General features: G+C 39.2%; 1 protein-coding gene across 1 annotated transcript in view; it reads right to left on the reverse strand.

Moving 5' to 3' along the window:
• LOC124795381 (serine/threonine-protein phosphatase 5) overlaps window positions 1-17,338 on the reverse strand; it is a 103,793-nt gene that overhangs the window by 77,689 nt on the left and 8,766 nt on the right. Inside the window, exons 2-5 of the mRNA XM_047259391.1 lie at window positions 9,212-9,453; window positions 8,989-9,136; window positions 8,745-8,866; window positions 1,765-1,929 (exon numbers count right to left, since the gene is read on the reverse strand). Coding sequence (XP_047115347.1) covers window positions 1,765-1,929; window positions 8,745-8,866; window positions 8,989-9,136; window positions 9,212-9,453 — 677 coding nt within the window. The remainder of the gene's footprint in view (window positions 1-1,764; window positions 1,930-8,744; window positions 8,867-8,988; window positions 9,137-9,211; window positions 9,454-17,338) is intronic.

Below are 17,338 nucleotides of genomic sequence, written 5' to 3' on the forward strand. Positions count from 1 at the left end.
CGAACGGTCCTTCATTGATATAGTTGAGTTTGGATAGGATTTGTGAACATGCATTCAATGGACCTTATTTCTACATAACCTGCCAGAATGTCACATCAAGCAATCAGCTGGGATCAACAGGAACAGAATGCATTGACCAGTGTGACTGCCAGAGGGTGTCATCACTACACCGCGGGATGGCCTCATGGAGACAGATCCTTTGCCGCGCCTGCCTCCTCTCGTCCTACCAATAGAACTCAACCTGCCCACATTGCAGCAGCTGAGACCTCCTACATCTGGTTATGGGCCTCAGGAGGTGGCCCACATACCCTTCTGATTGTTATCCGGGGAACGTTTCTGCCAGAGCAAAGGCCGGATGGCGGGGTATGACTGGCCTGACGTGCCCCGCAGCCACAGCTTCCGATGTTGTGCTCCCTATACGACGACGGTCCGCCCCTATATTAGACGAGTGGGCAGAACACAACAAAATTTCTGAAGTTTGAATGAAGTAGGAAACATAGAAAATCTGAAAGGGAAATGCGAAGGATCTGCTAGACCTCCCAGAAGCATACCCTATCGTATCACATCAGAGGCACGACCACATGTTAAAGAAATCACATCACATACCAAATCTGCTACACAGTCTTTCATGTGAGCATGACGACTAGCCAGACCTCTACCTGAATGAATGGCCACTGCCAAACTACAGCCAAACACAAGGTTTATTATCCAGCGCTGCCAAGCATAACACACTGTAAAACTATAGCTCATTCACATGAAGTGCCACCTGGATGCTACACCCTAATACCAGCTTCTCTTAGTCAAGTAGATGAGAATAGACCTAAAAACACATCCTTTGGGAACTCAGCCCTGCCAGCCCCAAATCTGACCAGTTTCTGTCCCACACTCACTTCCACACTTACTTTTTCTCTGTTCAGTCTTCCTCTATCACAGCCCTCCCTTTCTCTCTCTGCTTTACTGTGTGCCACACACAGCTTCTATGTCTGCACCAATGTGAGCTCATTGGTCCTGCCCATTCCACTGCTGCCTGTCTCCCCCCCTCCCGCCAGCTGGCAGCCTACGCTTTGTTCTCAACTTTCTTGCTCCTCTCTCCAACTCCACTTTACACTGCATCTCACGCAGTGGGCTGTAGTGCCAAGAGGATGTAGTTGAACATTTTTGTTAGTTAGCATTGGAAAGGACACTGAAAACTCAATGATGTTTTCAATCTTGTTAATGTGCCTGCTGAACACTCAAAAAACCAACTATAATGTAAAGTGGTTAGCTTAATTCTTCCATTGTTTGCATTAAGAAACCAAGTAAAACAGCCGACTAAAACTTGTTTTGAGCTCTACTGTGCTTTACTAGGAATGGTTCTATTGGATGTAATATGCCCTCACTTTCATCTAAACTGTAAACTAACTTACCCAATCCATTATATGGATGCTTCCAACTTAATGTTATATATAAAACACTTTGAAACATTGTGGGCTTTTACAAACACACAAAGAATGTCAGAACTGAGGGTTGCATAATGTAATAGAAAAAGATTCTAGCAATAACTCAAGAGTGAACAGATTCTTCTGTTAATTGACTCTGTGATTTCTGTCTTCTTTGCTCAGCACAAGTATCATGTTGATTCGGAAATGTTATTCTAAAACATTAAAGCTTTAACCCAAGTAATGTGGGGTTATCGTTGGTGAGTACAGCTTAGTTGACTTTATGATTTAAGCATTTATGTCCAACTATCATTATATGGGTTAACGCCACGAACGTAAAGGATACATAAGGATTTTCTTCTGAAGGAATTCCGTTAAGTTCAAATATATTCATGAGATCATAGTACTGGCCATGTATATCTCCACACACTGTGAATTTCTTACCATCTGGAATGTTAATGTCTACGAGGGATGGTTGTTTCATAAAAAGTTGTTTCACATCTAGTAATATCTGCAACAAAAGATCCAATTATTAGCCATTATGACTTACATCATAAACAAGTATGATTACATCTATCTCTTTCAGTATTTTCTGTAACTAGATACGAGTTTCAAATACAAAATTAAGTATAAATTACACACTCCATTTTACCATTTTAGTTAAAATTTTCCTAACAAACGAAAACTGTCAACACAATCAAAACTAGTAGCAGAACCAAATGACAGCTCCTCTTTTTTTTATTGGTGAAGATAATTTATGATGCCTCACTGCGCTGTATCAACCTACTTCAGGGTTGTAAGGGACTATATTGTTTATTTTGATTAATTGTGCATCATGATCAGATAGTCCATTAACAATTGAGAATACCTTAATTGTTTCAGCCTGAGCACTGTCTATTAAAATGTCATTAGTGCCCTACCATTTTGCTGCACAAAAGTTGGGAAATTTGGTACTGAAATTAGATTGAAACACTCAATGATTCCAGTTCACTTCTCCTGTCAGTATCTTAAGAAATCTACAACGAAATCTCCAAAAACTATGAACTGTTCTATCTTGTCTGACAGGCAGCTCTATAATGCAACTAGATTTCTTATAAATCGTTGGCTGTTTCCTAGAGGCGACCTGTAGATCATTAAAATTACCAGAGAAGTATTCTCCAGTAACAACTCACAAGCACATGGTTCTAGTCCTGGTTTACATGAAAATGATGCTCTTCACTGATCCCTGATATTCAACTTCTCTATCCTGATGCTATTTGGTGTTCAGAGACATACAGAATGTCTAACACATCATCAGAATTTTCCACATCTTTTAGGCATACAAGAAGCTCGTCTGGCCTGTTTTCTAACTCCCTAAATGCTCTGATGGAACAAATTAATTTTACTTTTCTGGAAACCATTACATATATTCCTATTCTGCTCTAATTTCTTTCAATAATGTGACTATAACCTGACTGATCTAAGAAAAATGTGCCCACCCGACTCCAGTAACCACAGGGCTGTTGTCTTGTGCACAGTGGCCCAATTCCATTTTGTACACTTTGCTTAGCTAATATTTCCTTCCACTCCTCTTCATGTGCAGACCACTACTTGTGTATCCCCAGCTCCCAACTGCAGCAACAGGGATAGCAAAGATAACTCGACTGCTTCAGTCAAAAGTAATCTACTCAATTCCTTGTTTATACAGCTAACAACCATGTTAACGCAGGGCTGGCCATTGTGCTGTAAAACCAGCACAATCTCAATATGAGTGTATGCTGTTGTTGCTCCTATTTGCTCTAGTTTACCTTACAACACTACAATACAGTGCCTTATAATTATCACTACATTTATTTTACAATCTTGATAATATTTTCCAAATATTATTTTATTATAACTTTACAGAAGTTCTCCTGGTTCGCAGGAGAGCTTCTGTAAAGTTTGGAAGGTAGGAGACGAGATACTGGCAGAAGTAAAGCTGTGAGTACCGGACGTGAGTCGTGCTTCGGTAGCTCAGATGGTAGAGCACTTGCCCGCGAAAGGCAAAGGTCCCGAGTTCGAGTCTCAGTCGGGCACACAGTTTTAATCTGCCAGGAAGTTTCATATCTGCGCACACTCCGCTGCAGAGTGAAAATCTCATTCTGGAAAGGTTTAAAAGAAGTTAAATGGACTTGACATTAATACTTAAAATTAGGCTAATTCATGAAACTGGAAGCAGTGACAATTAACTGAAGTTCACATATAATTTTGTGTATTAACTGCAGTCTATAACCATTTGAGAAAGAAATTTCATGTATATTAAAAATAACTGCAAAATACAGGCAAAGTGTAGTGAATCTCTTACATTTAAACAAAAGTGTTTATATTTTTCTTGTTCTGTAAGAGTATTATGTAACTTTGGCTCTCACAATTTCAGTATGCTTATAGCGATTGCTGTTATTTGTAAAATCTTACCGAGCTTAACTGTTACAAAAACTAGTATGAAATATTGATTAATCATAGGTATTAACTTCACAGCGCATTTAATATCATCACCTAAACACAAGTTAGTAACTGTTAGTAATATTTTCAACAGGACACAATTCATAATAAGTATGAATTGGCAACAATAAATTATCGTTCAATAAGGAAGGACAACATTCAGTGTTTTTAATCCATACTTGTACACTCCTTCAATAGCACAATGCACAGATGTGTGTCCCTCCCCATGCCCCTTCTTTGTACGCACTGCTTGGTAGCAATGCTCTGCATGCCGACACTGGACATTGCTGGGACAGCTTGGGAAGGGAGGAGAGTGAAGAGCAGATCATGGGGTATGCTTATCCAAACAGGCAGATACCTGAGGGCAGCTGATGTTATTGTATGTACAGCAGCTTGCTTACTCAGCATCACTGATTGTAACAAGTCTACTGATATGTGAATGCAACTGCATTTAACAGCTAGTTTACTAACAAGTTAGGAGAGGTTGAATGGCTTTACGACAGCTGTATTTCCTGTATTAGTAAACTTTACAATTTTTATGTAGCTCCCTTGAAATGTTTAAAGATACTTTTATATTTACAGTCACATGATCTAAAATAACTAAAAAAATTTAAATAGATAACTCAGGGTGCAAAAATTTCTAGTGCCAGGAAGCAGAAACTTCATGATGAAGTGAGATATAATAAAACTAGGGACTTTACTGAGTATGTTAGGTTTATAAACCTGTATTTTAAAAAGTTGTGAAGGCAGCCAAACAAGTGGCAACAAAAATGTAATGTTACAACATAAAAGTATGACAAAAGCAGTGTGGTCCATTGCCTAATCACAGTTAGGGATTAGAGATAGTAGTAATTAAAAATCTAGTATTAAAGTAGATGATAGCCTTACTGTAAACCCAGCTCAAATACCAGAGTTCTTGAATGAATTATTCTAAATGTGGCAAAGTCAGATGTTGACATAGCAGAGCCAATCTCTTTGTACTCCAAGAAGCTGAATATCTCACAGATTTTTAAAACTGTCTCAATAAATAATGTGGAAAATATTACATTGTTGTTGTTGTGGTCTTCAGTCCTGAGACTGGTTTGATGCAGCTCTCCATGCTATTCTATCCTGTGCAAGCTGCTTCATCTCCCAGTACCTACTGCAGCCTACATCCTTCTGAATCTGCTTAGTATATTCATCTCTTGGTCTCCCTCTACGATTTTTACCCTCCACACTGCCCTCCAATACTAAATTGGTGATCCCTCAATGTCTCAGAACATGCCCTACCAACTGATCCCTTCTTCTAGTCAACTTGTGCCACAAGCTCCTCTTCTCGCCAATTCTATTCAATACCTCCTCATTAGTTATGTGATCTACCCATCTAATCTTCAGCATTCTTCTGTAGCACCACATTTCGAAAGCTTCTATTCTCTTCTTGTCTAAACTATTTATCGTCCACGTTTCACTTCCATACATGGCTACACTCCATACAAATACTTTCAGAAACGACTTCCTGACATTTAAATCTATACTCGATGTTAACAAATTTTTCTTCTTCAGAAACGCTTTCCTTGCCATTGCCAGTTTACATTTTATATCCTCTCTACTTCAACCATCGTCAGTTATTTTGCTCCCCAAATAGCAAAACTCCTTTACTACTTTATGTGTCTCATTTCCTAATCTAATTCCCTCAGCATCACCCGACTTAATTCGACTACATTCCATTACCCTTGTTTTGCTTTTGTTGATGTTCATCTTATATCCTCCTTTCAAGACACTGTCCATTCTGTTCAACTGCTCTTCCAAGTCCTTTGCTGTCTCTGACAGAATTACAATGTCATCGGCGAACCTCAAGGTTTTTATTTCTTCTTCATGGATTTTAATACCTACTCCGAACTTTTCTTTTGTTTCCTTTATTGCTTGCTCAATATACAGATTGATTAACATCGGGGATAGGCTTCAACCCTGTCTCACTCCCTTCCCAACCACTGCTTCCCTTTCATGTCCCTCGACTCGTATAACTGCCATCTGGTTTCTGTACAAATTGTAAATAGTCTTTCGCTCCCTGTATTTTACCCCTGCCACCTTCAGAATTTGAAAGAGAATATTCCAATCAACATTGTCAAATATTATATTATCATTAAAAAATTAAAACTCTGCTGGATGGCATAGGATACCCACTAATGTGATTAAAAAAATATCAATTATTAGCACCTCCACAATCTAAAAAGAATCAACCAACCTTTCAAAAACATTGATGCTTTCCTGATGGGATTAAGTATGCTGAAGTCAGACCACTGTTTAAAAAAGGGTTGAGGGAAGACATGCGAAACTATTGCCCTATTTCTAACCTTCCAACCCTCTAGTTGTACATTATACTCAACTGCTTGATAATGATCAATGACAATCTTGCCACCATTTTTTGGTCACAGTTATTCTTCAACACCAACGCATTTTCTGTGAAGTACAGAACACTAGAATACACCCGACATTAATGTACCTGAGAGTGTGGGTGTGTTATAACTTATACTATACTCCAAATTGCTTGTCAGGCTATTTGCTGCTCACTACTCTTGCAAGTACGTGATCCTCTCCATCAAAATCTCTGCACAAGGGCCCTATATTCTCTGTCACCTGGCTAAGCTTGGCACTAGGTTTCATAATGCTTGTCACCTGGCATTCAACACCTAGCTTTTCCTTTAGCATTTGGTCTATACCCCTCCTGTGACTGCTACCTAGCATCAAAACTCTCTTCTATTTGACTTTTCTACTGACCTAGCCTTAAATTTATTCCTTTGAGTGAACACTCTACTAGCTCAAAAACTAAATGAGGTTGTTCTCTGATTGGTTTTTGTCCCTTCAAGCCATCTAATTCAAAATACTCAGTTTTTAATTCTGCCTGAAGGACACAAATCTATCTTTCCTGTTCAATTATTGACAACATAATCTACAACTCCACCAGAGAGCTTCATCTGACACTTTACTAACTTCCTCACTACAATCACCCCAGGGAAACACCAACCCACTGCACCAATCCAACATGTTTCTCCTATCCTAACATAAGGCAACTTTCACACGTGCCACAGATGACACTGAATACACTTAAAGTAATAATATGTAGAAAAACTTATCTTTGGGTTAGTGTACAGCTAACATCTAGCTGTCAGCCGAACATAGAAGAACAAGAATGAAAAACACCACTCAGATCTTTGCTGAATGTTAAGTTTTAGGTAGCAGAAGACTTGAAATGAACAAAAAGTACAGAGCATGATTTTTCTACCAATTTTAAGCAGACACTACCCAGGAATTGTGAACAGCACTGTTATGTATCCAAAACACAAAAAATTCTGCAACTGCTGGTGTTTATGTCATAGCACTGAGTGCAGCCATCCACCACAACTGTCTACAGCCAACAATTGTAGGTATTTTGGTAGTTTTCCTTTTATCATACTTTAAATCTATGCCAGTTTTAGTACATTAGCAATTGAAAATCAGTTTTGCTTAGCATGTATGGCATGAATAAATGACCAATGACACTGCATCAGACTGAAATTAATGTTTTTCTGAGGCTTAGCATACCTTTTTAATTTAGTGATGCTTTGTACTGAGAGGACTTATTTAAAGTTACAGCACATGGCACTGAACATAACACTTTGAAGCTCAACCAATAAATAAAGCTTGTAAACTTTTGGAGTAAGTAGTAAAACATCATGGTTGATATTCCAACCTGAAGTTTCCATTGTTCGATTAAACATCAGAAAAAGATCATTTCACAAATTTACTCTAAAGACTATTCTGTAATCAAAATACTCTTATGTCTGACATAAATTTGCAAAAATTTTAAAGCAAAGTGACTACTAGCAATCTGTAAATAATACCACACGAAGCCTAGGTAATAATTTACATTTGGTTTCAATACTTCCAACTGGAAGCAAAGCACTATTTTAATTTAACCACTGAATTTTACTAGAGCCCTTATTATCAATGTAAAGTTCTTTGTCAACAGTATTTACTTGATTATAAAATTAACCATTGCACAGTAAGCTTCTGTTCACTTCAGACATAAATATACAAAATTTTAAGAAACTGCAAGGGACAGCACTTAAGGCAGTATCACAGTCAAGGCACTTTCTGCCATTGCTCTCTCTTCTAATCTGTTACGCCCCAATGGCACTGACTAAACAATTAATTACAGTAATTGTAGACTTGTCAATCTGGTTGTCAATGAACAAAATAAGGTAAAATGCTGTGATGTTAAAGGACCTTAAGTGGTGACAATAATTATTCCTGTTGACAAATTTTTTTTCAGAAAGTAGAAGTTCATATCTCTGTTGCTTTTGGGCAATGAAAGAATTCATTGGCAACAAAGAAAAACTTCTAGCAAGGCAAGGATTCGAACCCGGGTCTCCTAAGTTTTCTATGCCACCTTGGCACAGTGGTTAGATAACTGCATGAACTATCCACGCATGGCTCCCCAATACAATCCAAATTCTCACTTTCCACACACTGCAAAAGTAGCATCCTTTAGCCCTTTTCTTCTTTTTGCTTTCCACATCACACGAAGTGCCACACAAGGTCAGGCAAAGAGAGCTCTGCACAGAATGATCTTATTAGCCTTCATGGTGTGTATATACCTATAGGAGTGGTGTTTTCCTTCCAGACAATTTATTGACAAAGCATCCACATAGATCTTTTAGTTTCCTGTTTGATTTTTCACAATAGGTTGTATTATTTATGTTCTTATGACCACAATTTAACAAAACTTAAGTTTCCAGTTGTTGGATAAGCTACATAACAAACATTTAATATAAATGTTCTCATAACTTATAGAGAACAGAAATTAAAAGATATCTTTGGTAAATAGTAGTATTTATACTAAATTACCTTGTATGCATACTTCCTATGAAGCTTCCGTTGTTCTTTATACTGTTGCATAAGGTCTACCATGAACTGCAACGTAACCTTCCCATCTTCTAATTTGGGTCCATCATAATCATCTTCTATGGCTGTAGAGATATCAGATATCACAAACTAAGCTTTACAAATGCAGCAACATGAATACAGTTTATATACAAAACTCATTAAATATCCTTCACAACAAACGTTAAAAAAGATTGTGGCAACATACTCATGTTTTCCAGTTCAATTGTGTCAGCTATACTTTTCTTCCCATGATCGACTGCAATGGCCTTCTCAAATGCAATTTTCTTCACCATTTTGTTACACTGGGCATATTTGGCTTTTGCATCTTCATCATTTGGTTTAGCTTTTGTAACCTGGAAAAACAAAACATCTGTGAAATATCTTTCATGACATACACTTTTACACAATGATATTACATACTTACTTACAGCTTCAAAATCTTTCAAAGCCAATTTGAATTTCCCAAGTGACATATATGCTGCTGCTCTCCGATAATATCCTTTAATGTACGTCTTGTCTAAGCTTATCGCCTTAGAAGCATCTGTCAATGCATAACCAAAGCATTCTGTTCTTAAGTATGCAAAACTCCTGTTGGCATAATAAACAGCAACATTTGGATTTGCTTCAATTGCTTGTGTATAAAAGTCAATTGCTTTATTATAATCTTGATCTGAAATTAAAAATGGAGATAGTAGTAAATACTTTACATGATCCTTCTTGTTAAATTAAATGTAAATCTACAATGACACAGATAATATATAGTTTCCAAATCTTGCGTATAAAATTACCAAATGTTTTAATTCATCTTTCGTTCAGCAACTTCATTAATGTTACAACAATCTTATGTCTTTCTATATTTTCAAGTTTTTCAGCATAATAGAGATTTATGTACCAAATACTATGCCTAATTTATTTTTCTTTAAAAATGTCTGTACTGCTTGAGACAAATCCTTTCATTTCTTTGCAAGAAATAGTTATGCAACACATACAGACAACACCAACGACAATGTGGCAGCCTATGAAACTGATAACTAAAATAAAGAAATTTTACACAGCCCCATCATGGAGTTTAAAGCAGTCAGTAGATATACAGGGTGTTTCAAAATGAACATACAGGTTTTAAGGTGCTGTAACATTTACTACGTTCAACTTACAATTGTAAATAATGTACCAAATGAAAGAGCAACTCAAACAGTTTTGTTTGTATAGCTGTGTGCTATGGGAAGAGTATGGAATGACAAAAAGTGACTGAAAAATGTGTTGAAAGAGTGCGAGTCTTTCACGCTTAGCCCCAAGAAATATCCCTGCAGAAAGTTTATGGGTCTTTCTTTTTTGGTGAATCAACTGTAAATGATGTTTCTTATCTTGATATGCTACAGCTATGGCCTGTGAATCAATGGGAAAAAGCTGAACAACACATCTATTTGGGAACAAGGTGATGCGCCACCACACTGGCATACCACAGTACGCAACTGGTTAAACGCCGATGTATCCGACTGGTGGATTTGGCACAAGGGGCCGGTTGACACAGCATTTTATGCACGACACGATCTGACGCAATCATGTGTATGTGCCTCCAATGTCAGCTGATCTATCTGGCTTTAGAAACAGTGTTATTGCAACAGTTACTACTGAAACATTGATCAAGGTTTCAGAACAACTCGCCTATCGACTGTGTGTGATAGGTGTTCACTCTGAATAATTTTAAGAAAAACTGTGTGTGTGTGTGTGTGTGTGTGTGTGTGTGTGTGTGTGTGTGTGTCTTTCATTTGGTTTATTATTTATAATTGTAAGGTGAATGTAATATGTGCTACAAAGCCTTAAAACACGTGTATTGATTTTGAAACATCCTGTATAGTCTGTAGGATGGGTGTGTGCATGATGGGTAGTTTAAAAGCTAATAATGAACAGAACATTGCACTTTTGTAATTAGTATCCTTTTCTTGGCATGCCAGTGAAGATTTGACACTGTGCAATGTGTTTTAGCCAAATATCTGATTGGAAATCTGCTCAAGGGACACCTTGTGCCTAGCATTTTGTTTTCATATCTACTGCTGAAGTTACTCAATTTGCACTCAAAATAAACACAGCATGTTCTTGAGTTGACATACTCATCTAGTTTATAACATAAAATTTGGTTGAAAGGACATCCGCAACTGACTATCATGGAAACACATAACAGAATGCTTCAAACAGTTTTACTGGTTCAATAACAACCAGTTTCACGTGATTATAAGCCCACCTTCAGGTGAACATGACTGCAATAGGGAAATTGAGAAACTATAATAAGGGATGAGCAATCAAAGGAAGAAAGGAGGAAAAAAACTATGAGAATATCAATGAACAATGAAGGAACTTACATCATGAGGCACATGGCCACTGCACAGCAGGCTGCAGGCAGGTGACAGCCGCTAGTGAAGCCAAAATGTGGTACAGTGCAGGGGTAACCTCACAGAAAATTTATCTACTTTAACACGCCTACTTTTTGTGATTGTTAATTATTTTGATCACCAGTGGAAAATGTGGGAGCTGTTGTACAAAAGTGAGTAGTGGGATTCATTGTGAGGATTTTAGTAAATAGCTTCACTGGTGTGAATGTAATGACAACACTGGGATAGTTGCCTAGTTCCCCTTGATTTGTTGTTTGAGAGTTAAGGGACTAAACAGAAAAGTTTTCAGTCCCTCAGTCAAGAGGTCATTCGTTCCCTCAGTAAATAGGTAATTCATCTGGAGTTAAATACACCTGCAAGAAATTTTAGGTCATGGAAGCATATGAGAGGGATAAAAAATGAAGCATTTAAAGCAGTATTGGTGACAGGGATGAGAAATAATTTACAGGGAATACAGGGCAGGCTGGTACGGAGGTCTATGTGGATGTGTTGTCTCCCAGGGCTTACCTGTGGTGAGAAAAACCCCACCCACAACTGACCCCACATACCCAATGGAGGGTCAAACTGTCTCAAAACAATTACAGTGTACAGAATGCCTTCTAGCCAGGAGATTCAGAACAGTGAAAGTGAGGTCAAAAGTGTAATGGACTGAAACTTATAAAACTAGCTCAGAGAAGTAATCAGACCAGGTGAGTGTCCCCTGGGGCTCTGCAATCAACAGGAGCTGCCCCTCACACAGCCATACCACTTCTGATCCAATATAACCAAAGCATTAAAAAAGGAAACAGAATCATTATTTTTCAGAGTGGTACCCCTAAAATGGAGCAGCAGAGAAAGGGGCTAACCACGTGTAAAAGCAATAATATCAGAGTAGAAGAGGAATGACTGAGACAAATAGCAAAGAAGGTGGGGTCAAAGGTCAGCCAGAGCCCCACTGCCAACTCAAAACTAGCTTAAAATGTCATATGTGACAATAAAAACAAGTTTTGTGGAGAAAACTATAAATCTATTCAACTGTCAATGAGCTATCTGCCATTATTGGAGGGAAAGACTTCAGAAGACTACACTTAGAATCAACAGTCAGAAAGGGGTGGGGGGTGGGGGGGGGGGTGGGGGTAAGGGGAGCATTCTGCCAGAATGTGAGCTACTGTCTGCAACCACAACAGGGAGTGGGCTCATTACACAAATTAAACCATGAATTAATTCGGTGCAATTGATGCATAGGTGACAAACAACAGTGGATTCCTTCAGGGAGAAACAGGAGGAGGAGTGCCGTGCAGGAGTCTCCTTGATAGTGCAGTGTTATTAAATGGAGCTGTAACCCACCATACATTGTCCCATCTCAGAGTGAGGAGAGATCTTATTTGCACCTGCTGCAGCTGGAATCATCAAAGATGATGTTGGGTGTGTAATGGATTCTTTAATCAGTCGGCCAGTTAGGGAAATCCACAAGCTGGGACAGATAACTGAGCAGACAGTATGACTTATGTCAAGAGAGGAGTTCCTGAGCCACTACAAATAAAAACAAGGTCAAGGTAGGTCTGCTTAATAAAATGTAGGGCTCTTGAAGGGCTAGCCGCTCTTCCGAAAAAATACTACACATGCCTGGGAACAAATATTGTACCCAAACAGTGGGAGGTGTGCTATCCATGGTTTGGAGCTGTCAGTATAACTGATGGTAGCATCCTTACACTCCTGAAGAATACAAGGGGAGCAGCTGCCGAAATGTGAGAGATACAAACTTTAGTATAGATTGTGCTTAATTTGTAGTATGAGTACTAACCAAGGGTGTGAGGGAGTGAGAGAGCAGAGATGGAAAATATGGCTAGCACCTGATAAGGAGGTGAGTCGGAGGACCTGTTAGAAGGCCATGAGACACATTCCAACTGGTAATCCACATGGAGGGCAGATATCAGGGCATCTATGTTCTTTGCATGCAAAATGATGTAAGGAAAGTTGGATGATAAGGATATTTTCAGAGCATGAATTGTTACTGTCAGAACTGAATTTTTTTTGACGGGGGGGGGGGGGGGGGGGGGGGGGGGGGGGGGGGGGGATAGCAGCAGTGTGCAGTTCAATGATAGGGAGATGTTTTCAGCTTGTTGTTTATGGGTTTAAAAGGTAGCCAGGTAAAATGAGGACACTGATACTGTGCAAAGTGGGCCACAAGATTTTCAGCAAGAACTGAAGCATCGGTACAAATGCCAGGAGGCCCAGAAGACTACAACAGAGTTTGGTGCACACCTGGAATGAAGAGGCATACACTTCCATCATTCTTGCTTCCTATGTTTAATTGGGTTATGAGCCTCTAGCACGAAGCTACAGAATAGTGAGGAGGATGGTCTGAAATATGTTGATGGAGACAGAGCCAGGACCTTCAACAATCCTAAATAGCTGCTGCATTGTTTTTGGTCCATATGGCACTAGCTGGCAGCAGAGGGGGCCTGTAGGAAGGGGAATAAACACTCCAGCAGTGCAGGTGGTCACAATGGAGATGTCTCCCACAACGTCGTCAATGCAATCTGACAGATGGGGGGGAAGTTTCAGCACAGATACACAACTGTCAAAGAGTCCATCGTGGTAATTAGTCCATCAGATAGTGACAAAGAAGTGCTGGCATCACTAGAAGGTGGTTGCTGTCACAAAGATTGTTTTAACGAAACCACAACATTGTGAGGCAAGTGAAGGGGCCCTCACACACTCAGTGCTTATTGTGCAATACTATTGTGTCAATATGTTGCAAGAAAGTGCGATGTCAATGACAGCACAATGTTATCGTGCAATATCTATGCCCCGAACAGGCCAGTCAGTACTCTGCCTTCACAGCATACATGTTGGCCCTCGACAATGTGGAACACATGTATTTCGATTGAGTAGCTTGCCTTGCAAAACATAAGCAGAAATTATGCAGAATGGATGAAACAGTTCTCTGCTGTAACAACTGTTGCAAACAAAATCAAACCATTATTTAATAATTACTGATTGTAAGTTTACATGGTAACTGGTGTTACAACTGTTACTTTTCACAGGCTAGGAACTGTTTCTGGCTCTCAGCTCTTCACACTGTATGCCCCCAGACCCTGATTCAATTAATAAGAGACCAAATGTTACCCAAATGCTCAATCTATACAAGGTGTTCTACCTTATTAGACTACCTTAAGCCAGGTAAAACCCAACATCCATCAAACAGCTATTGTCTGTGATTAACTTCACCTCTGTGTTCTGCAAACTGCTTGGAATGATATTAGCCCAATGATTCTGCTGGATTTTTGAGCAATGGGGCCATGTTAATTCCTATTGCTGTGGTCTCCATGGGAGACACATTCCATGATTGTCCATCTCATTTGGTTGGATACCTCAATCCCATGGGGTTTCTTGAAGTGCCAACACCTCACTGTAGTATTATTGACCTGCATAAGGCATACCACACCACTTGACACCATCACATTTTATTTAAACTCCATGAATGGAGGCTCCTCACGGTTTTTTATTCATCAGTTTTTCTCTGACCAGTTGTTTCAGGTTAAGTTGGTAAGTCACTCAGCTCTCCACGGATACAAGAGAACGGCATGTAATAGGGCTCTGTGCTGAGTGTTACGCTACTCCTTACGACAATCAGTATTAGTGAATCTGTTGGACCAGTGGTTATACCCATGTTGTATGTCAATGACTTCTGCATTTGATTTAGCTCCTGGTCTGTAGCCTTGGATGAATATATGCTCAGAGGTGCCATCTTTACTGCATCTGCTTGGACATTTTCCCATGGCTTCTAGTTCTCCCATGAAAAACCAAGTCACGCAATTCTGTCACCACATCACGGTCTATTCTGACCCTGAACCCTACTCGGGTGCCCTGTGCTTGGACATCGTTCCACAGTTACGATTTTTGGACTTGGGTGGCTGCCCCATATTCGTCAACTGACGTCTAGCTGCATACAAAAGCTTAATGCTTTCTGCTTCCCTGCCCACATCTATCTGAGTGCAGATAGCACTTCACTCTTCAATATTTACTGGGCTCTGGTCTTGTTCTTATTTTCCTGTGGTTGTCAGGTTCATGGCTTGGTGGCATCTTCAGTTTTGAAATCATTGAACCCAGTCCATCAGTGTGGAGTAAGACTGGCTATTGGTACCTTCTGGAATAGTCCTGTAGACCATCTCCTTGCAGAGACGGGGCTCTTCCCTCTTCAGTTCCGACAATACAATTCGTACTCACTTGTACCTCCACCATCTGAAAATATCATCCAACTCCCCTTCATCATTTTGCATTAAAAGAACATTGACCTGCCCTCGATTTGGATTACCAGCTGGAATGTGCCATGCAGCCTTCTATCAGGTAATCCAAATAACCTCCGTTTTAAAGGTATCCTCTCTCCCACCCTCTCACTCCCTTGGTTAGTACTCCGACTAGAAATTAGGCCCATTCTATATCAAGGTACTAAAGTTCATCACCCACACGATGTTTCGGCATCTATTCCTTCTCTGATATTCGAGGGTGTTAGGATGCTAAAATCACTTACATTGACAGCTCTAAAATCATGGGCAGGACATCTCCATTGGTTGGTTGGGAACAACATTTGTTGCCACGCATGTGTAGTATTTTTACAGCAGAGCTGCATACCATTACCACAGCCCTACATTTTGTTAAACATCTTTATTTATATTTATTTGCCATTGACCATTAACGTAACAGAATAGGCTTTATGACTTATACACAACACTGATATGTTCAGTTCTATACATAATTACATATGTTTTAACACGTGTTTCATATATTTCATTACATGCTCAATCACAGATATTTATAATTGATTGTATACACAATTACAAGCATTTACAATGAATTACCTACACGACTAAAACCATTCTGCCATATATTTTAAATTTTAAGACATATTCATATTTCTTCATCAAAAATTCTGTTACATTATAAAATGGATTTCACCCAGCCAGCTGTACAATTTTCTTTGAAATAGTTTAGAAGGCATGGACCATGCTGAGGGTGGTAATTTGTTAAAGGTTATTAGGGAGCCAACTTTGGGTGAGTGGACTGTTTTTACTAGTTTGTGTCTCAGAAAATCCTTTTAAATTTTTCCTCTGTTGTGTTTGTGTATATCTCTTCCCACATGAAATTCTTTGATACTTGTTTTGATGCATAGTGGTGAGACACATATATACAGATTTACAAATTTAAGTATATTGAGTTTTCTAACAGATCAGCTGTGATCTGTTGGTCCAATCCTATACATTTCTCTTACGACTTTTTGTATCTTCAATATATCAGCTATATGTGTGTAGTGGCTCCATACTGGCAGGCTGTAAGAAATATGAGATTGGAACAGTCCAAAATATGTCAAGCTTGAATAGTTAGGAGTAACTAAATCTCTCAGTTTCCACATTAGGTATGTTACCCTTGATATTCTTATGCAACTGTGATGTGTTATCCATATCTCAATTTGGAGCCAATGTGGAATCCTAGAAGTTTAACTGTCCTAGTTTCTATACCATTAAAGAGTCCTAACAGAAGATTCTGGGTCTCATCAGGGTTACACAGCAGTTAGAGGAGAACCATTTTATTGCAGCATTTAATGATTCCAATGACAGACCTACCTCTACCTTATTTTAACTTTTAAAGGCTTGGGGGCCCCATGCTTACAACACAAATACTCACAAAAGGGTTTAACCCCCTTGGGGCTCCACTCTTGATGCTGCAATATATACAGTAGAAATATCTTATTAAAAGAGCTGGAAAGAAAGATCTAGAACCACAGAAGGAGCTACTCAGGATGACTGCAGGTAGTGAGGAGAGGCATGTTTGAGAACTAGGAGCTGATAGGAAGGGCAGGAGCAGCATGATGTGGTTTGACAGTTTTGTTGTAAGGAGCAGGAACTATTTCCAGCTGCAACAGTTGAGCAGAGAAGTCTCATGCAGAATTAGGAGGAGGACATGTGCAGTAGAGTTTACCCATGAATGGGAATAGTAGGGACAGTGCTAATGTCAGGAAGAAGCAGGAAGGAGAAAGCTGTATTGGTACACATTTACAAGAGAAGTTAGGATCACAGAATCAAGTCAGCAGCTTCTTTTTCAAGTGAAGTGCAGAGCTGAATCAGGTAAAAGGGGACTTACAGCCTTTACATGAAGATTTAACTACGGATGATATGGTTGTAA

Source organism: Schistocerca piceifrons, chromosome 4 (assembly GCF_021461385.2).
Source record: "Schistocerca piceifrons isolate TAMUIC-IGC-003096 chromosome 4, iqSchPice1.1, whole genome shotgun sequence".
Taxonomy (NCBI): Eukaryota; Metazoa; Arthropoda; class Insecta; order Orthoptera; family Acrididae; genus Schistocerca; species Schistocerca piceifrons.